Source organism: Sparus aurata, chromosome 7 (genome assembly GCF_900880675.1).
Source record: "Sparus aurata chromosome 7, fSpaAur1.1, whole genome shotgun sequence".
NCBI lineage: Eukaryota > Metazoa > Chordata > Actinopteri > Spariformes > Sparidae > Sparus > Sparus aurata.
The window spans coordinates 6,281,585-6,299,312 of NC_044193.1; the positions used below are offsets into that span (position 1 = coordinate 6,281,585).

The following is a 17,728-nucleotide window of genomic DNA, read 5'->3' on the forward strand; positions in this document are numbered from 1 at the left end:
ATTTACAAAACAAAAATCATGCAGTATTGAAGAAGACTTGAAATTAGTGTCCATAAACTCATGAGGAAAACCAGTTTGCTGAGGTTATAAATAAGGTTAAAACTAGGGTAATTTTCTCATAAACTTACATACAATCACTTTTTTTTTGCAACCAGTGGAGTTGCTTCTCTCCTGGCCATTGGAAAGAGGAATGCACTTTGCATTTCAGACTCGGAGGCTGCATCTGCTTATTTTATACAGTCTTTTGCTTTTGCTTTGTTAGCAAAAGATGCATTTAGTTGTAATATTTCTGAGTTTTGTCGTTGTTACTAATTATTGATGATAAAAAACTGGCACTTGGTATTTTCAGTGTACCTGTTTAGGGTCCATGACTAAATTATTTTGTGTCTCTGACGTCTTTCTGTTTGTTTTTTTCATGTGTGTACAAGTTAAAATTCGTCAAGCAGAAAGCCGTTCTATTATTCAAACGCGCAGTAAGAAGTTAATGGTCGTGCTCTCGGAGCTGCCGCATGCTACACACACCCTGTTATGAAACAGCAGAGTGAATGAGGATCAGTTTTTATTCAGGTCACTCCGGCAGACTCTTTCATATTTTCTTGGGTACTTTTTTTTTTTTTTCCCTACTCTCTGATACATCTCTCTGCATTTGAAGCCTGCAGCTCCTAATTGAGTCTGGAGGGCAGGCTGGGTCTGGACTTCTCTGATTCCTGCATGCACGCAAAGTTGAAATTACATTTTGGATAAGTTAATTTTCTGTCCTGACCGCATATTACATTACTGCTAACATGCAGCTCGTTAGCAGTCCCAGGACAGGCTGAGTCTCAACATGAAACATCAAACCTCTGATTTGCACTGGCCTTTTTTTGTGCTTCCTAAAACTCAGAGGCAATTCACTCGACCCTACACCCTAAATACCTGCGCACCACTGCCTGTTGGCGAGTATTTAAGTGTAATAATGTCATAAAAAGGTTAGAGGCTAATTTCACATGAATCATACTACTGTTTATGTAATAATCTGCGTCATACTCGCATCTGTTGAGTTATGAAATGCCTCAGCGTGCCACACAGGAAGATGGCATGCAACTCCTCCTATACATACATACATACATGGACGAACACGTGAGCGTTTCTACATGACCGCACAGTGTGTGATGATTTGGCTGCATGCACAGCGCAGTGCACAGCCAATGCTGCTGGTAGTCCAGGAACACACAGTTTTGTTTCCTGTTTGACGATTTCAAGGTTAGGACGACATCCTGCAGACAGTCTGTTAACCTTCTGAATGACAGCCAGGGTTAATCACGCTCTCTTCTCCTACAGGACTTTTCATATGACGACTCTAAGGTGGAGTTCAACGTGGATGCTCCCAACGGTGTGGTGATGGAGGGCTACTTGTTCAAGAGGGCAAGCAACGCCTTTAAGACCTGGAACAGGTAACTAATACAGCTCTCTATTTAAATCTCTATTTACTGTAATATATCATATTAGTTTATTGATTGAAAAGCCCTATGTGGCTGTAGCCTGAGCATTTAGGTTGTATTATGTTAGAAACTCAGTAAGACGAACAGAAATTAAAGAATGTAGGGAGATGTCAAAATATACATTTCAGTATTAAATTATGTAAATTAATTATGTAAGTATTTCTGCGAAAGAAATCCTGTAGTTCAGCTCTAGCAGTCATATAATTGGCACTACCTCTGCCACTGAGTTTATGTTTTCGCTTGTGTCCGTTTGTTGGTTTGTGACCTGGATTACACAAAAACAATTCAACGGATTTTCACGAAACTTGGATGGAGGATGGGTCTCGGCCCAGAATAGACCCTGTTAAATTCTTGTGGGGGTCCAGATAAAGGGACAAAAAAAAAATTGGATTTTGCTTGGTTGGGAAGGTTGGGCCTTGAGGGAGGTATGCACTCTACTGACATTATAGTTTGCTTTGACGTGTATTTCTGCTTCCATTATATATATCTTATGCTGGATTACATCTGTGTATAATACAGTGTGAGAAGTTAACCAGTTACTGTGGTCAGTTTATGCATCAAAACTTTCCTTCCTTCTGTGAGTTTTAACTCTTTGATAGCTGAACTCAGACACATGATTCGCATATTTTCTTATTCAGGAGGACGTACACTTCTCAAGGATATGATGATTTCTAATTTATTGAGATTATCATATCCATAAATTCGCTTAGAAAATCATAGAAAAACAGACACCCCTATACACAGAACCTGGCTAAGAATTAGCACATTTTTAAGTTTTCTTCAGCATCAAACAAATCAAGTGATAGTTGTTTTTTCATTCATGACTAAACTACAAACAGGAACTGCCGACAGCTAATTCGGCATACTTTGAAATGACAATTTTCCTAAATGTATACGAGTTTAGGCTGAAAACACAGGGCTCTAGTTTGTAGCACACAGCTAGCTCACTGACACCACTGCAACGTCATACTTCCTCTTGAAAAGGACGAGGTCGTCGTTATAAATTCATCTCACATGGTCACGATGTTGTGTTGCCAGCAGCTATAAACCCATTTGACTCAGTGCTTTTACCCGTCCTTGATCACTTCCACTACCCACAGCGGTTCACCTTTTGCTCAGTGACCCTTTAGCATCAGAAGGATATCCATCTATAGTCTAATAAATGTATTTATCTCTCTCTCTCTCTCTCTCTCTCTGTCTCTTCAGGCGGTGGTTCTCCATACAGAACAGTCAGCTGGTCTATCAGAAGAAGCTCAAGGCAAGTCCATATATCTCAGAGCTACCAGAGCCCCCCTGGGTAAACTGGGCTTTAAGGTTAAGTGCACTTTAAAGGTGGGGGTGATGAATGTTTCTCACTGAAGTCCATCATCCCTCACCGCTGATATGCGAGTGCTCAATCTGGGAGCTGGCGGTGGGGTTTCCAGGTCATTTTCAATTCTCTGCTTGACATCGGCGTGTGTGAATATCTAATGGACAGAAAGCTTCCAGCAGGCAGAGTAAAATGTGTTTATCAACGAGGAACAGCTGTTTTTTCATGTGTGCTTGTGGACAAACAGAGAATTGAGACGCTGTTTGTGTGCGTGTTCGCAGGATTCTCTGACGGTGGTGGTGGAGGACCTCCGGCTGTGCTCCGTTAAGCCGTGTGAGGACATCGAGAGGAGGTTCTGCTTCGAGGTCGTCTCCCCCTCCAAGTAAGACTTAACTAGGAAGGATCGGCGTGTGTTCTGGCTCAGATATTCGTGTTCTCAAAAGGGTGAATTATGATATATTCGGTGGTGCCTTCGCTTTTAGTGTGCCTATGAATAAAGCAGAAGAAAACAATCCTGCCTACATTCAGTGTTAGTTTTACATGTTTGTGCGATTATGCAGATCTACACAGAGGACACACTATAACTGTTGACACTACTCTGATTGTTTTGCAGGAGCTGTATGCTTCAGGCTGAGTCTGAGAAGCTGAGGCAAGCCTGGATTCAGGCGGTTCAAGCTAGCATCGCCTCAGCGTACAGAGAGAGTCCAGACACCTACTACATCGAGGTGAGACAAAGGATCAGAGAGCACCAACCTTCTGGTTTTAAGAGACATAAGCAGTGCAGTACAAAACAAAGTAACCTAATGAGTGGCTTTGTTGTGTGTCATTCATATTTAGCACCTGGACCGAACGGCTTCTCCGTCCACCAGCAGCATCGACTCGGCCAGCGAGCCGCGGGAGCGCAGCGTCCGAGGGGAGACCATCCTGCAGAGGATCCAGTGTCTGCCGGGCAACGAGCAGTGCTGCGACTGCGGCCAGGCCGACCCTCGCTGGGCCTCCATCAACCTCGGCATCCTGCTGTGCATCGAGTGCTCCGGCATCCACAGGTAGAGAAACATTCCGTGTCGTTGTGGGAAAGCCAGGAGGAATCAGATGTGTTAGTGCTTGAATTAACAAAGAACATCCTTCACGTTGATCTGACGGACGGAGCTACTCTGTAGATAAACATTTTACATACAGCACAACCAAAAGAAAAATCATCTTATCAGTTCATTTTTGTCTAATAATTCTATTTGAGTCCATATAATCCTATTTCGACCACGATTCTGGAACTCAGAGTTCACACGTGTCCTGCCCGACTCGGTGAGGACACACAGGGTTTAAACGCCTGCAGCTCCCCTCCCCTCCACTTGGTATGAGAGGTGAACCGTCTTCCAGAATGTGAATCACGTCCAGTTGCCAACGATACAGCACTTAGATTAACCGTGACCTTGATGAATGAGAACCTTCATCGACCGGGCCATGCGTTGTGTCGCATATTAAAATCAGATTTAAGGTGCGGAAGTGTTTCAAAAAAAGTCCTCTAGCAACAAACTCCAGCAGCAGTGCAGCTTAAACATCACATTAACAATAACCGTGAGCACATTCTGAGTGGAGGAGGATTAGCTCCGTTTAGCTCCTCCGACGCTGCCATGTGCCTCGCGGATACTGGCGCTGGAAACAGGAAGCGGTGCCAGCTGTCTGTCACTTTGACCTTACCGTGTGCTGGTAAAAAGGCAGCGAGCACGGTCCGCCACACACGCCGCTGAGGCGATTTAAAGCTCAGTGCGTCGCTTATTGGATTTGATTGAGAGTTTCATTGAGGGCGGGAAGTGAGAAGATGAAGACGGCCCGCAGTAGCCGAGAGACAGACAGCGAAAGAAGCCGCAGAATTGTACGAATACAGTGTCGGCGAATGTGACGTAACGCTCCAGATCAGCACATCCTCTCATTATTCAGATCAATGCACCGCACCGCTCGTTGTGTTACATCACACTGTTGCACCACGGATGTTAGTATTCGCTCTCCGTCCCGCTGGGGGGGGGGGAATATTCCCTGAGGAGATGTGTGTGTTATTTTTAAGTCGCAATTATCGCAGCTTACGTAACGACAAATCTCATCCCCTGTGTGTGTGTCTGTACCTGCTGAATATTCATGCTCTCTTTCGGGGGGGGCAGTGAGATCAGACGTGGCCTCTTGTTGATACAATGCAGGGCGACGGAGGGGAGAAGCACAGTATCGCTGTTGCCTGGATACCAGACAGCTTCGTCCGTGGAACTTGGCTGTTTTGCATGACATTAGGAGCGGCTCCTCTCGTTGCTCTTCTGGGTAACGCTGCTGATTTTTTAGATCGCTTGCAGCTATTCAGGCGAGGTCACCGCGCAACGGCATCTATTAAAAGAACATGAACTGCTCTGGTGTCCTCGTGTTGGCCGCCATCTGTTGCCTCACAGTCATAACAAAGTGGAATTCCTTCGCTTTCACCTCTGAACTGTTTCGACTTAAGGAAATAAACAGCGTATTTTTTAAAACTTAGAATCTGTTTTTTTCGTTGCAGGAGTCTGGGAGTTCACTGTTCGAAGGTTCGCTCGCTCACGCTGGACTCATGGGAACCGGAGTTACTAAAGGTACAGTTTGTCTCCCGGAGAGTAAGACGAGAATGATGCTACAGCCAGGAGACAGTTAGCTTAGCTTAGCATACAGACCGCGAGCAGGTTAAAGGAACAATTCACCAAAAAATGAAAATTCTGTCATTATGTTATCCCAAAAATATTTCTGGAGCTTTTTAAAACATAAAACAAAGCCTGAAGATCCCAAGTGTTTTTTTTTATTTTGAGCCAGGCTAGCTGTTTCTACCTATTTACAGTCTTTATGCTAAGCTAAGCTAAAGGGCCTGTTGCCATAGCTTCCTATTTGAAGGACAAATATTCAATCTTTTCATCTAGTCTCACTGTGGAGATTATTAATGTGTTTTGTCATTGCTTTGCAGTTAATGTGCGAGCTCGGTAACAGCGTCATCAACCACATCTACGAAGGCTCGTACCAAGAACAAGGTCTGAAGAAACCGTTACCGTCCAGTTCAAGGTAGGAATTCAAAAAATAGAACTCAAGCCAATAAAAACAGGATCGTATCCATTATTTTATGTTTTTTTTTACACATTGTGTGGACTCCTTTACAGGCAGGAGAAGGAGGCTTGGATCAAAGCGAAATACGTAGAGAAGAAATTCCTGAAGAAGCTCGGCTCCACGGAGATCCTCATCAACGGCGAGAGGAAGTCGGAGCGGCGGTGGAGCGTGAAGAAGTGCCGGAGACACAACAGCGCCACCACAGTACCTAAAACGCGGAGGAGATACCGACAAGAGCCGGGAAGCACCTCCCCGTCCACCCTCTCCGCAGGTACTTCAGTTGTACTTGGTTGATCTCTGGATCTCTGGCGCATGGATGCTTAATCTCGTGCTCCTTTTCTGGCTGATAACTTTGCCAAACCCGAACCACACAGACACGATATTTATATTTTTAGATTCAGCTTGAATTAAACTGGAATGACACCATCATCTCAAACGTCTATCACGAACACACGTCCATTTGTCCACTTAGAAATTGTAGAAAACAAGGTGCTCCTTACAACTTCAGAACTTGCCTGAAAATCAACACATTTTCAGGTTTCCTTCAGTATCAAAATAATCCAGTGACGATTGTCTGTACATTGACGAGTATACTAGAAACAGGAACTGCCAATAGCGTATTCAGCATACTTTATGAGCTCTTACCTGCCAAGATTAAAACAAATACAGGCTCAAGTTTTTAATAATAACAATAATATTAAGCTTGTGCTCCACAAAAACACAAAACAGATGGAATATTTCTTCATCCAGATGTTCAGGACAAAGGATTCTTCATGCTAGGTTTTCCATTATTTTCGGGTAAACTGAAGGCTTAGTCGTTGGACTTCAATGTAATGTTTATGTCTGAAGCAAAATACTTGGTTTTTCTCACCGGTTATTTTCCCTCACGTTTGTCTCACAGCAGCTGCTAAGTTCAGACGAGAATCCCTGTTCTGTCCCGATGAGCTGGACTCTCTCTTCTCCTACTTCGACACTGGATCAGGGCCTCGAAGTAAGCCACTCTCTATTTTGACAATCTGTTCCTCAAGAACTGTCAACTTAATTCAGTGTTCACAGGCGACTTCGAGCCTTTCACGGATTGTTGATCAGATGCCTGAGTCTTGTGTTTCTGTACGAGACTCTTGTTTGTTTGCGTGATTCTGCTCCTGTTAAACAAAGCCGAGCCGGCAGAAAGAGACAGCCGTAACTAACGTGTCCATGTTCTGGCATCTCCTGGTCCGGCAGGCCTGAGCAGCGACAGCGGGTTGGGAGGCAGCACAGATGGCAGCACAGACATCCTGGTGTTTGGCTCGGTGGTGGACAGCGTCACAGAGGGTGAGTCCAGCGCAGGGAATGTGTGACAGATGGTCCCTTTTAGATGCTATGTACAGGATGTACGGCCACAGTCTTTTATATAATTTGTGCGTCTTGTCCTCAGAGTGCGAGGTGTCGGAGGACTCGAGCGGTGAAGCCGAGCTGGAGGCCGAGCCGGAGACGTCAGACCCGGAGGATATAAGGGACCTTCATCCCGGAGCGCTGCTCTACAAAGCCTCGAAAGCGAGAAACCTGCCTGTCATGGCCGAAGCGCTGGCCCACGGGGCCGACGTCAACTCGGCCAACGATGAGGACGAAGGAAAGACGCCGCTCATACAGGCTGTGATCGGGGTGAGTCGGTCAACTGAGAGGAATCATACAGAGATCTCAATAACCAAATATTCTGAATATGATTAAAACCAGGAGAATATTTGTAACAGAGAGTGACCCTGAATCACACACTGTGAGTTGATGATCAGCTGGAACTGGGCTAAAAATTCAATAGATTATTGACCGTAACCCTCCGGCGAAAATAAATTACATCAGCAACTGTGTGTGTGTGTGTGTGTGTGTGTGTATATGTGTGTGTGTGTGTGGAGATAATCTACATTTTACTTTTTTGCTCCCAAAAATCCGAGAGCATTATTTTTATTGCCGGTGTTGAATTATAATCTGGTGCTCGTTCATTTTTTGCAGGGTTCGCTAATCGCCTGCGAGTTCCTGCTCCAGAACGCTGCTGACGTCAACCAAAGAGACACGAGAGGGAGGGGCCCGCTGCATCACGCCACATATCTGGGACACACAGGGTGAGTCATGAGGCAGAGAGAGGGTTTGTTTTTTTTGTTTGTTTTTTTAACTCCAGGATGCATTTGTACCATTTGTCTCTCATAGTTTCTCCACTCGTGCACACAGCTTTTTTGGGATCTGTCTTCATGTGGAATTATTCCATCTTTATGTCTCTCACACGGCGCCGCGCTGATGTGATGAAACATGTCGTAGCTGTAGCGCACTTTTCATTTTAATTATTACATTAATACGACTTGTGAGTCTTTTAAATTAGTTCTATTTTACTAGCTGGTCCCGAACCGCACAACTAGAAGTGTAGCAGTGTGAAATTCTTCTTCTTACTCTCATAAACTCTCAAATTCACATCGCTTTGTGCAGCAAAACACATGTAGGCCAACAGGGACTTTATGGTGCGTTCAATTGCACCTCGTAAACTCAGAAATCTACACTCGAATGGCCATAAAAGTTGAATTATGTTCTTTTTTCCCTATGTTGAAAACCACTGACCTACTTATTTTTATGTATTTGATTATTTATTTGGATTCCCATGAGCCACCACACCAGTAGAAGCTTTTCTTCATCGGTCCTTCAATGCAGTGTTTTTAATTATAAGATCCTAAAATCAAAACCGCATCAAGTTCATTTCTTCGTAAGCAGATTTGAACAATTCTCTCCAAAAATCCTATGAAATTCAGCAAACTCAACCATAGTCAAATAATAAAGCCAAAAATATTCCTTTTCCATTGGCGATTTTTCATCTACAAGACCCCGTGTCCAGTGAGTCAGGAAGTTTAATTTCGGACACCTGAATTTCACTTTAATAGGAGCAAAGCTCACAGAAAACACAGAGATATGGGACAAGAAAACATTTTTAAATGAGGTTGTTTGTCTGCAGCCATTTATTTAAATCACAGTAATCGAAATCTCTTTTGTTTTACCAGATGTTTGATTGGTTGTGCTGTGATTAAACTCTTCTTCTCTGGTATTTCCAGGCAGGTGTGCTTATTCCTAAAAAGAGGAGCTACGCAGAACGACGAGGACGAGGACGGCCAGGACCCCCTGAGTATAGCCGTGCAGCAAGCCAACGCAGATATAGTCACGCTGTATGTTTATTCATTAAAAACGTCCTCCGTGAAGACTTTCCTCTGCAGCTTTAATGCCTTTCTAACATCCTTCCTCTTTTCTTTCCTTCAGGCTGCGTCTGGCGAGGATGAACGAGGAGATGCGGGAGTCGGAGGGACCGTTTGGACAACCAGGTCAATACCCGGCCAGCAGCCCCACTGAGCAGCAGTATAAGAGATGCATTCAGGAGTTTATCTGTCTCAATATAGCCGAGTGCTAGAGTCAGGTCCGGTCAGGTTCAGACAAGTGCAGGGGGTGCCAGTAGACACACGACTGACTGAGAGAACGAGAGAGAGAGACGTGTCGGTGATCCTCAGCTTGTTTCCTCTCAGAGGGGCTTCTCACCACCAGATTAACTTCATCTCTACATCAGATATTATCAGAATGATTCGAGCGCTCCTCTTCCCCCCCCCCCCCACACAGCACAGCCGCCAGCTCCTCGCTCAGGATCACATCACACAGTATTAACCTCCTCTAATGATGTCAGATTTAAACCGACGGGGACTTTTTCACGGACCGGTTTGCCAAAAAAAAAATAATTTAGATGAGCCTCGTCCAGGTGCTCGCCGGTCCGATCACAGCGGAGTCGAGAAAATCACTGCCAGGGAACGGTTAGCCACTTTTTTAAAAAAAGATATCCAGCAGCATTATCGTGAGGCAATCAATAGAGTCGACCGCAGATAAAATCATCAGCGGTGTGTTTTATTTGGAGGTAATAGAGGGAACAGGGTGCTCTGAACCAAAGACCTGCTCGAACTCATATATGTTTAATTTGATCACGTGACTTGAGTTGTTGTGCTAAGTGTGAGGCGCCCAAAGGTTCCACAAGTCAAAGTCCCATCATTTTTTTGAACCACTGATAATTTTGCGTAGCTCACAGCAGGAGCTCTCGTACAGGTTGGATCCTCAAGAAACTCTCCTGGTTAAATCATCAGAGCCAAAGATTAAAAAGCTCCTTTGAAAGAAGGCAAATAAAAACAGATCCCAAGGTCCAATTTTAAATGAAACATCCAATCCGCAGAGCTTGATGTTCTGTTACATGCACCGCTGACGGAAACAGATTTTACAGATGCAGCTTTGAACAAGTTCACTTTTAATTTCTGGGTAATTTTTAGATGAAATGAGCAGCTCTGGTGTCGATTTTGGCTCCCAGTTGCAACAACGGAGCATTCTGAATTCACTGCGGCTCTGTGTTTTGACAGAAGCACTGAATTTGTGTTACCCTGTCACACAGTTGTTATCATGGTTATAAACCTGCCGTTTAAACCCTGATATTGCTCATTTTCACACTACATGTATTAATTTTTACACTTTATTTATCTCGAACGGAACTTGAAAGCACCATGTGAATTGATGTGAATGAGCCCGAGCTAAACTAAGACATCATCGTCCTGATGATTTTCTGGTTGGGTATCAGCACTCTAATGAGTATCACAGTGTTTAGAGCCATTCAGAAAGTAAATATGAAAAAATATATAAAGTAAAACTGGTGGTCATACCATCAATCTAAAGGGCCGTTACATTTACCAGGAGAGTACTCTGATTATATTGATGATATTATTTAAATAACATTTTCAAATTGGGATTAAGAACCGGGACGAGCACTTCTGGAACCAGCAGCTCCTCTCACTTCAAAACAAAGTATTATCGTAGCACAGATGAGCGTGAGAACGATGCAGTATCGTGTTGTGGTGGTGCAGCCAAATGAATCAGCCATTTTTTTTACAACCCGAGCATCTGATGTCAAAACACGCGTGTTAAAAAAGCTGGCTTAGCGCTCGTATGTACATGATGAGTCGTGACGGAGGTTCACTGTGAGGCTGCGACAACTGCGACTGAGCAGAAATGATCCCAGCAGAATCATTTCTCCGCATCGATCGAGCGATTGACGATGTGAAGCTTTTAAGTTGAATCGAAAGCGAAAATGATGCACTTTTTTTCTTACCAACAGTAACAGGTTTTTCTTTTCTTTTTTTTTTTTTGCTCTTGCGTCGTCGTACCGTCGTTTTGATTTGAACAGGGGTTTTTTTTTTTTTTTTTTTTTTACTCACGAGGAAACTTCCAGAGCAACAGTGCAATGATTCTCTCCGTACAGATAATCAGTATTTTTTGTATTACGTTGAACAACAATGCAGATGGTATTTTTTTAAGCTGGATATATTTTGTTTAGATTTTATTTAGCCGAGCACACACACACACACACACACACACACACACAACGCCAGTATTCTATTCTCATTCTGAGAAAAGAAAACGCCACAGTTTCATCATATTTAATCACTCTGCAGTGGAAGATGGACATTTTTTTTTTGATAAATCTCACTAACCTAACATGTATTACTGTATATACAGTATTTGTACGTCTGTTTATAGTAATCTAATGTCTCACGGCTACACCTCTATTAGATCTGTTCTTTGTTTATAGTGCATGGGTGGATGTTGCCCAGGTCTTCCTGATTCCTTGTTGCTTTTGTTGACTTCTGTGCCCCCGTGTATGTGAATATTTGGCATTTGCTATTGTTGAATAATGTTAATATCCATATTATATACTGCCAAATCATGACAAACCGTGCATGGGAAGAAATACAAAACAGACTGAACGCTCCCCTTCTCTCTCGCTGTCTTCCATCGGCTGGACGACGTTAGCGCGGAAAAAAAAAAAGAAGCTCGATGACAATGAACACGGCAGAACAGCCGCTGCCCAAAACTCTTCTTTAATTATCTAATTTTAGCTCTACTGTGATGCTTAAAGCCCGATCGGTGCTTTTAGTTTGAAAGGATTTCCCCACAGATGTTGCTCGTCTTTGACGGATGCTGTAGACTGTTGCGGTTTAGTCGAACCAAAGACCACAGACAGTATTTTTTTTTTTTACCACTTTCTTTCTCGTGGTAAGCCACGAATCCAAAAGGATGTTTTAAATGATATCAGACTGTATGAAAACAATCAGGGCTGTTGCCATCTGTGACGCTCCCTCCGCTAATTTCTCAACTCAACCCTGATTTCAGGCCTGAGGCTCTGTCCACACTTAACACGGGTATTTCTCAAAATGAGGCTTCTTATTTGCATTTTGGCCATTTGTGCGCAAATAAACAGCATGGAAATTGACCTTTTGGAAAACTCCATCCAGGGTGAAGATATTCGTAAACTCGGTTATCAGTGTTTACATCTGAAACTGACGTTTATTAAAGAGATGACCCACATTCGCTTCCTAATTTGGCCTCATCGGTGTTTGTAGCATCGCCTGCAAATATAAACTCAGAGCATTTGTTTATAATATTGAGTATTTAAGTTTGTACATCGGTGAATAGATGATATATTGTCTATTCAGAAAGACGTCATCCCGGGGGATTCTGTGGAAAGCGGTCACATTTCCCATCCTCATTCACAGTGTTTTCTGTAACTAAGCAACCGAGTACACAATGATCATGTGATGTGTGTTTTCACGTGTGGGTACAATATCGCAGATTGTTTTTTGTTTTAAAACCTTGTTTCCAGAAATACCTGTGAACACGTGTGGACCAAAACATTAACTCGACAGTCTTTGAAAATCTCGTTTTGTTGACCGCCGCTGGCCGCAGTGGACCCTATGACATCACTGTTGGGTGTGGTTAAAGGTGCAGCAGAGGGCATTTCTGACCGCAGTAAAACACATTTTTAAATCAATTTTTTTTATCATTTTTAAACCCTTTCTGACTCCTCGCTCCCCCTCATACGTTTCAGCTTTAGCGGTGAAATGTTTTTAGACGTGGCAGCGACGGAGAGAGAAGCTCACTCATTTTTTTCCCCTCCCTGCTCGTCTGTGATCGATTCAAAGCACTTTGAAAACCACTAAATCCAGCCTTTTCTTATTTCGTGCAGTACTTTTGCGTGGTAGCCGTTGAAGCTGCGCGCCGACTTTATACACGAGTCAACCGTAAGCAGGTGTTACTCGACGAATGGCGTCATTACTAACAATGATCTGCATCCAGCCAATGAAGGATTATGTGTTGTACAGTGCGACGTGTCTGCAGTGTGTCAGTCAGTGGGTCTAACATGTTGACTGTTGTGTATATAAACTAAATATTAACACTTTAACTGCCTGCTTCTAACATGCAATTTTTAACTCTCTTTGTATATTTTTTCTGTCTCTGACTGTTATCTGTAAAATATACAGTACCTGCGTATTACCACTGCTACCTTTGTTTCTTTTGTTCAATAACTCCTCCCAGTGTCTTCTTCTATGGTACTGACAATAAATGAAAGATGTGACTGAACACTAACCTCTCCCCTCGCTTCTTTCCTTTCGTTTCGGTGTCTTTTCTGTCTCTTACTTAACGTCTGACAGCACTAACAAACTTCTAACTTCTCGTGCTTGCTGGTGCCACTAACACATGGCTCGAATGTCTCTGATTTTCACAGCGTGACATATAAAATATTCATAGTGTAAACTAGAATATGAATAACATGTTTGAATATATATGGGGAGAGTTTTAATATTCAAGTTTAAATGAATATATGAATATTTTTCCACTGAAGCATTAGACTCAGAATCATGCAACCCCCCACTTGGCCTGTATGAGCACTACAGTATATATATATATATATATATATATATATATGTGTGTGTGTGTATATATATATATATATATATATATATATATATATATATATATGTATATATATATACATATGATTGAATATGATAAACACGAACAGATCCAGTGTGTTTTAAACATGTATTAACTGTTTATACACAAAGATATAATTCACGTAAAACTCACAAAGAGCTCTTGGAGGATTTTTCTTAACGACAGACTCAACTTGTTAGATTTCTTCAAGATGTTTCGGCGCCATCTCGTGGCCGGCGTCAGCTGATGGAGTCGGTTTAAAAGAACTCAAATATTTCACTTAAGTGGAAACAGCTGCACCAGACCGTAAGAATATGCAAGTACAAAAACACTTTATAATAACTAATTGATTCATCCTACAAAATGCTTAGCTCACACGTGTGAGGGTAATCGCTGATCGTCAGAAAATTTATTGGCAAACAAACAAACAAACAAATAAAGCGGCAGACATTTGCTTGTTCCTGACTCTTATATGTGAAGACTGCATGTTTTTCTTTTTCATACCTGATAGTAATTTGAATATTTCGGGGGTTTTGGACTGTAGACAGGATAAAACTAGACATTTGATGCATTTGTCACCTCCCATGTGGAAAATTATTTTTTTTTTTTACTATTTTCAGACATTTTAAAACAAAATGATGTGTCAAGAAAACAGTAATAATAGAAAATATAAGTGTAGTATTTCTGTCATGAAATGTGAAATAGAAGCATAAAAGTGGCAGAGAACGATGAAAATGGTTTTGTACCTGAAAATACTGACTAAACGAGTAAATATACTAACAGGTAATATATTATATATATATATATATATATATATAACAGGTTACACAGTTATGGTTCATTCATAAATGCTCTTACATCTGCTTACAACTATATTATAATGTAATATAATGTGTCTAAAACAGTGTTGGAAGCTTTTTTTTTATCCAAACAAAGGTACAAAATTCAATATAATTAATAATATATAAGAAAAATTAAGATAATCCAAAGGCAAAGCAGCCAAAGTAGTTTATCATAACCTGGTGGGTTGTTTAGTTTGTGACAAAAGGTCCATAAATACGTTGGTAAATATAGTAGGAAGACGATATCTGTGTGAAATAAATTGTTACCAGGAAGCCAGAATATTTACTGTGAGTCTTGCACTCAGTGATCTCTCAGCCTCCGCCTCGTTCTCACACTCACACAAGCAAAAAAAAAACAGGGAAAGCCAGGAATGTTCATTCCCCTTTTTAATTAGCCGGGCCTGGGAGCTCTCATGGGACACAAAAGACCTCAACTGCTTTTGTCGTGTCGGTGGATTCAGCGGTTACCATGGCCACAAGAAAAGTAAAGGCTCAGAATCCGGAGAGTTGAAAGAGCGAAGCTTCACGGTGCCTCCGCTCCTTTCACCGCGGCCTTTTTTCTTACCCACAGCTCCTCTGCTCAAAGGTTTCATATAAAAGATGTTTTGACTGTTCAGAAAAACCAAGTCAGACTTTTTTTTTTTTCTTTTTCTTTTTCTTCTCCGTGACGAATCAGATCTCACTCGAATCATTTTCCATCATTTACATTCTGTGTTTTTTTTTTTTCTTCACCAGGAGACGCCACGTACCTCGACATCTTCAGAGAGTTCTCCCACATGGCGTCCCACAACCCAGAGAAGCTGAAGCGAAGGAGTGTGCACTTCCGACACTCCTTCAGGTAGTTCCGCCGAGCTGCCTGCAGAGGAACAAAGACATTTACTTGAAAAGTAGCAGCAACCACTTTCCATATAGTCACAGTTTGGGGCGGCTGGCATTTGACCAACGTGGAGAAAGCTGATCATTTATTCATCACATGCCTGTTTGGTTTTCTTTTTGCTCAGAAAAAAAAAAAATCACCTTTTAAAGTGGATCAAAGTGAAGAAATCCTGATTTTGTGATGCTGTCGTTCGTGCGTAGAACAGCTGCATGAGTCTTGTGCTGTTAAAAAAAATGGAGGATCTGCTGGTCTTATCCTCTTACATGCATTTTTTTAAAAAAAAATATAAATACAGCATTTTGCTTTTGTACAGCGTTAGATGAGACTTTTAATAAAATGCCAAGCACTTGTTTTGTTTACTTTCGTTGGCGTTTGTTTTGCTGCGTCGGTTTCGTTATTCTGGTCGGAAACATTCGATTTTGTTGAAGGACTTTCATCAATACTCTACATAAATACATGTGTCTGTGTTTTGCATGCATTTTACTCTCATTATATCTCATACTTAAACTTGAACTCAGCTATGTGTCATATCATCACTATCAACAATCCACCATCCTGAAGTCGCAGTGTTATTTCTCTTGTTTATCTTGTTATGAAATGCATTTTTGTTGTTGTTGTTGTTGTTGTTGTTGTATCGACTATGCTGGTGTAGTCGCCGTAATGTTTTGTGTTTTAAATGTACTTTGCAGTACCACTACTATGAAATGCAGTGCTTCCGTTACTGTAAACATGCTGTAGAGGCAGAAAAATGCTAATATATCGGAATGGACAGGAAAACTGTTGAAAGATGGATGAAAATAAACATTGTCTGTGTTTACACACCTCTGTGCAGGCTGACCAACCTGTTAACCTACGTCACAACATGCAGCTGATACAACAGCGCCCTCCTGTGTCCATATGTGAGACCAGTGACATCCTGTCTTTTATCATCAGACATAAAGTTTCTGTGAGGTTAGAAGAGGGCTCATAAACAGAAGAAACCAGGAGACAATGAAAGTCTCCTGGTTTAAATTCAGATGAACGGCTGTAAAGATAATCGAGTGGACGCTTAAATGTCTTGCAACTCTGTTTTTTTTTTTTTTTAAAAAAAGGATTGAGATTCGACTTGGACGTGGAAGTTAAACTTGACTAAAGACTTAACCTGACTTGTTTTGCACAAGAAAAAGACCGAACGACCTGAGCTACACGCCTCAGCTACATTCAGGGTTTTGGGGCCATTGAGGCGATTCTGACAGCTTGAAATGTGCAGTCGAGGAAGAAGTGCCCAGATATTATACTTACGTAAATGAAGCTGTCTATTTTAAAATGAGTCCCAGCTCAAAACCTTTCATCACAATAGAGTTTGGTGCACTGAGCAAAAAACATGACGTCCATCACGGATTTAATTGGATCAGGGTTCGTACAGGTGCTTGAAATCCTTGAAAGTGCTTGAATTTCAATGTTGTGTTTTCAAGGTCTGAAAAGTGCTTGGATTTTAGTTTAAGTGCTTGAAAGTGCTTGACATTATAATTCTGTGTCTTTCACAAAATTGGGATCAGACTGGATAATTAATTTCTGAAGTTTTTGCTATTATACAATATAATTTTAGATGTTTACAGCAGAATACAATGTACATAATTGTGATAAAAAGTGAAGAAAAAAATCACAAGTATATATATTCCTTTAGATAGGTATTTTACCGCAATTTATAGCAATAAGGTGCTGGAAAATCTTAAAAATGACCCTTAAAAGTGCTTGAAAAGTGCTTGAATTTGACCTTGAAAAATGTGTACGAACCCTGTTGGATGTAGTTAGAGGATTATGTTCAGCCAAATTTACCTCAACATTTAACAGTCACACGAGACGTGTCCTCAGAGAAGAACCGCTTCAACCAGAGTGATGATCTCAGTGACTGATATAGGGATCTAAAGTTTTGGAGGGAAATGCACTAACTTCACTCAGGAAACGAGCGAGACCGCCCCTTTTGGTGAACACCACCTGCATTAGTCACAAAATCTGTGGGAAGGACATATTTTGTGATTTACGCTGATATAACCAGAGAGTCAAAATGCCTTATAAGCATTGTTTAGCTCACCTGGCAGAGCAGGTGTCCTGTGAACAGAACCCTTGTCTTCGTGTTGGGTTCACATCCTGGTCTGGGGTCCATTACTTCATCCAGTTTTATGGAATCTTTTTATCTGTCGTGTCAAAAGAGGCTCGAATTAAAATAAAACAAATGTGAATAAAAACCAACTCAGATAAACAATCCGGTCAATAGGATAAAAGAAGGTCACTTTTTTATTGATATTTCATTTCTCTGGTTATT

The 17,728-nt window shown here is 41.7% G+C and overlaps 1 protein-coding gene across 4 annotated transcripts in view; it reads left to right on the forward strand.

Moving 5' to 3' along the window:
- acap3a (ArfGAP with coiled-coil, ankyrin repeat and PH domains 3a) overlaps positions 1 to 16,244 on the forward strand; it is a 74,503-nt gene extending 58,259 nt beyond the window's left edge. For 2 of the 4 annotated variants that reach the window (XM_030422573.1, XM_030422575.1), the window contains 15 exons: positions 1,321 to 1,433; positions 2,688 to 2,739; positions 3,072 to 3,172; positions 3,404 to 3,515; positions 3,628 to 3,836; positions 5,327 to 5,396; positions 5,759 to 5,853; positions 5,949 to 6,166; positions 6,797 to 6,886; positions 7,111 to 7,209; positions 7,313 to 7,539; positions 7,885 to 7,994; positions 8,967 to 9,077; positions 9,169 to 9,230; positions 15,282 to 16,244. In XM_030422573.1, coding sequence (XP_030278433.1) covers positions 1,321 to 1,433; positions 2,688 to 2,739; positions 3,072 to 3,172; positions 3,404 to 3,515; positions 3,628 to 3,836; positions 5,327 to 5,396; positions 5,759 to 5,853; positions 5,949 to 6,166; positions 6,797 to 6,886; positions 7,111 to 7,209; positions 7,313 to 7,539; positions 7,885 to 7,994; positions 8,967 to 9,077; positions 9,169 to 9,230; positions 15,282 to 15,388 — 1,776 coding nt within the window. In that variant the 3' untranslated portion in view covers positions 15,389 to 16,244. Of the gene's footprint in view, positions 1 to 1,320; positions 1,434 to 2,687; positions 2,740 to 3,071; positions 3,173 to 3,403; positions 3,516 to 3,627; positions 3,837 to 5,326; positions 5,397 to 5,758; positions 5,854 to 5,948; positions 6,167 to 6,796; positions 6,887 to 7,110; positions 7,210 to 7,312; positions 7,540 to 7,884; positions 7,995 to 8,966; positions 9,078 to 9,168; positions 13,357 to 15,281 lie in introns of those variants that run through there. The other 2 variants (XM_030422574.1, XM_030422576.1) reach the window with 2 other exon arrangements.
- Positions 16,245 to 17,728: the final 1,484 nt, after the last annotated feature.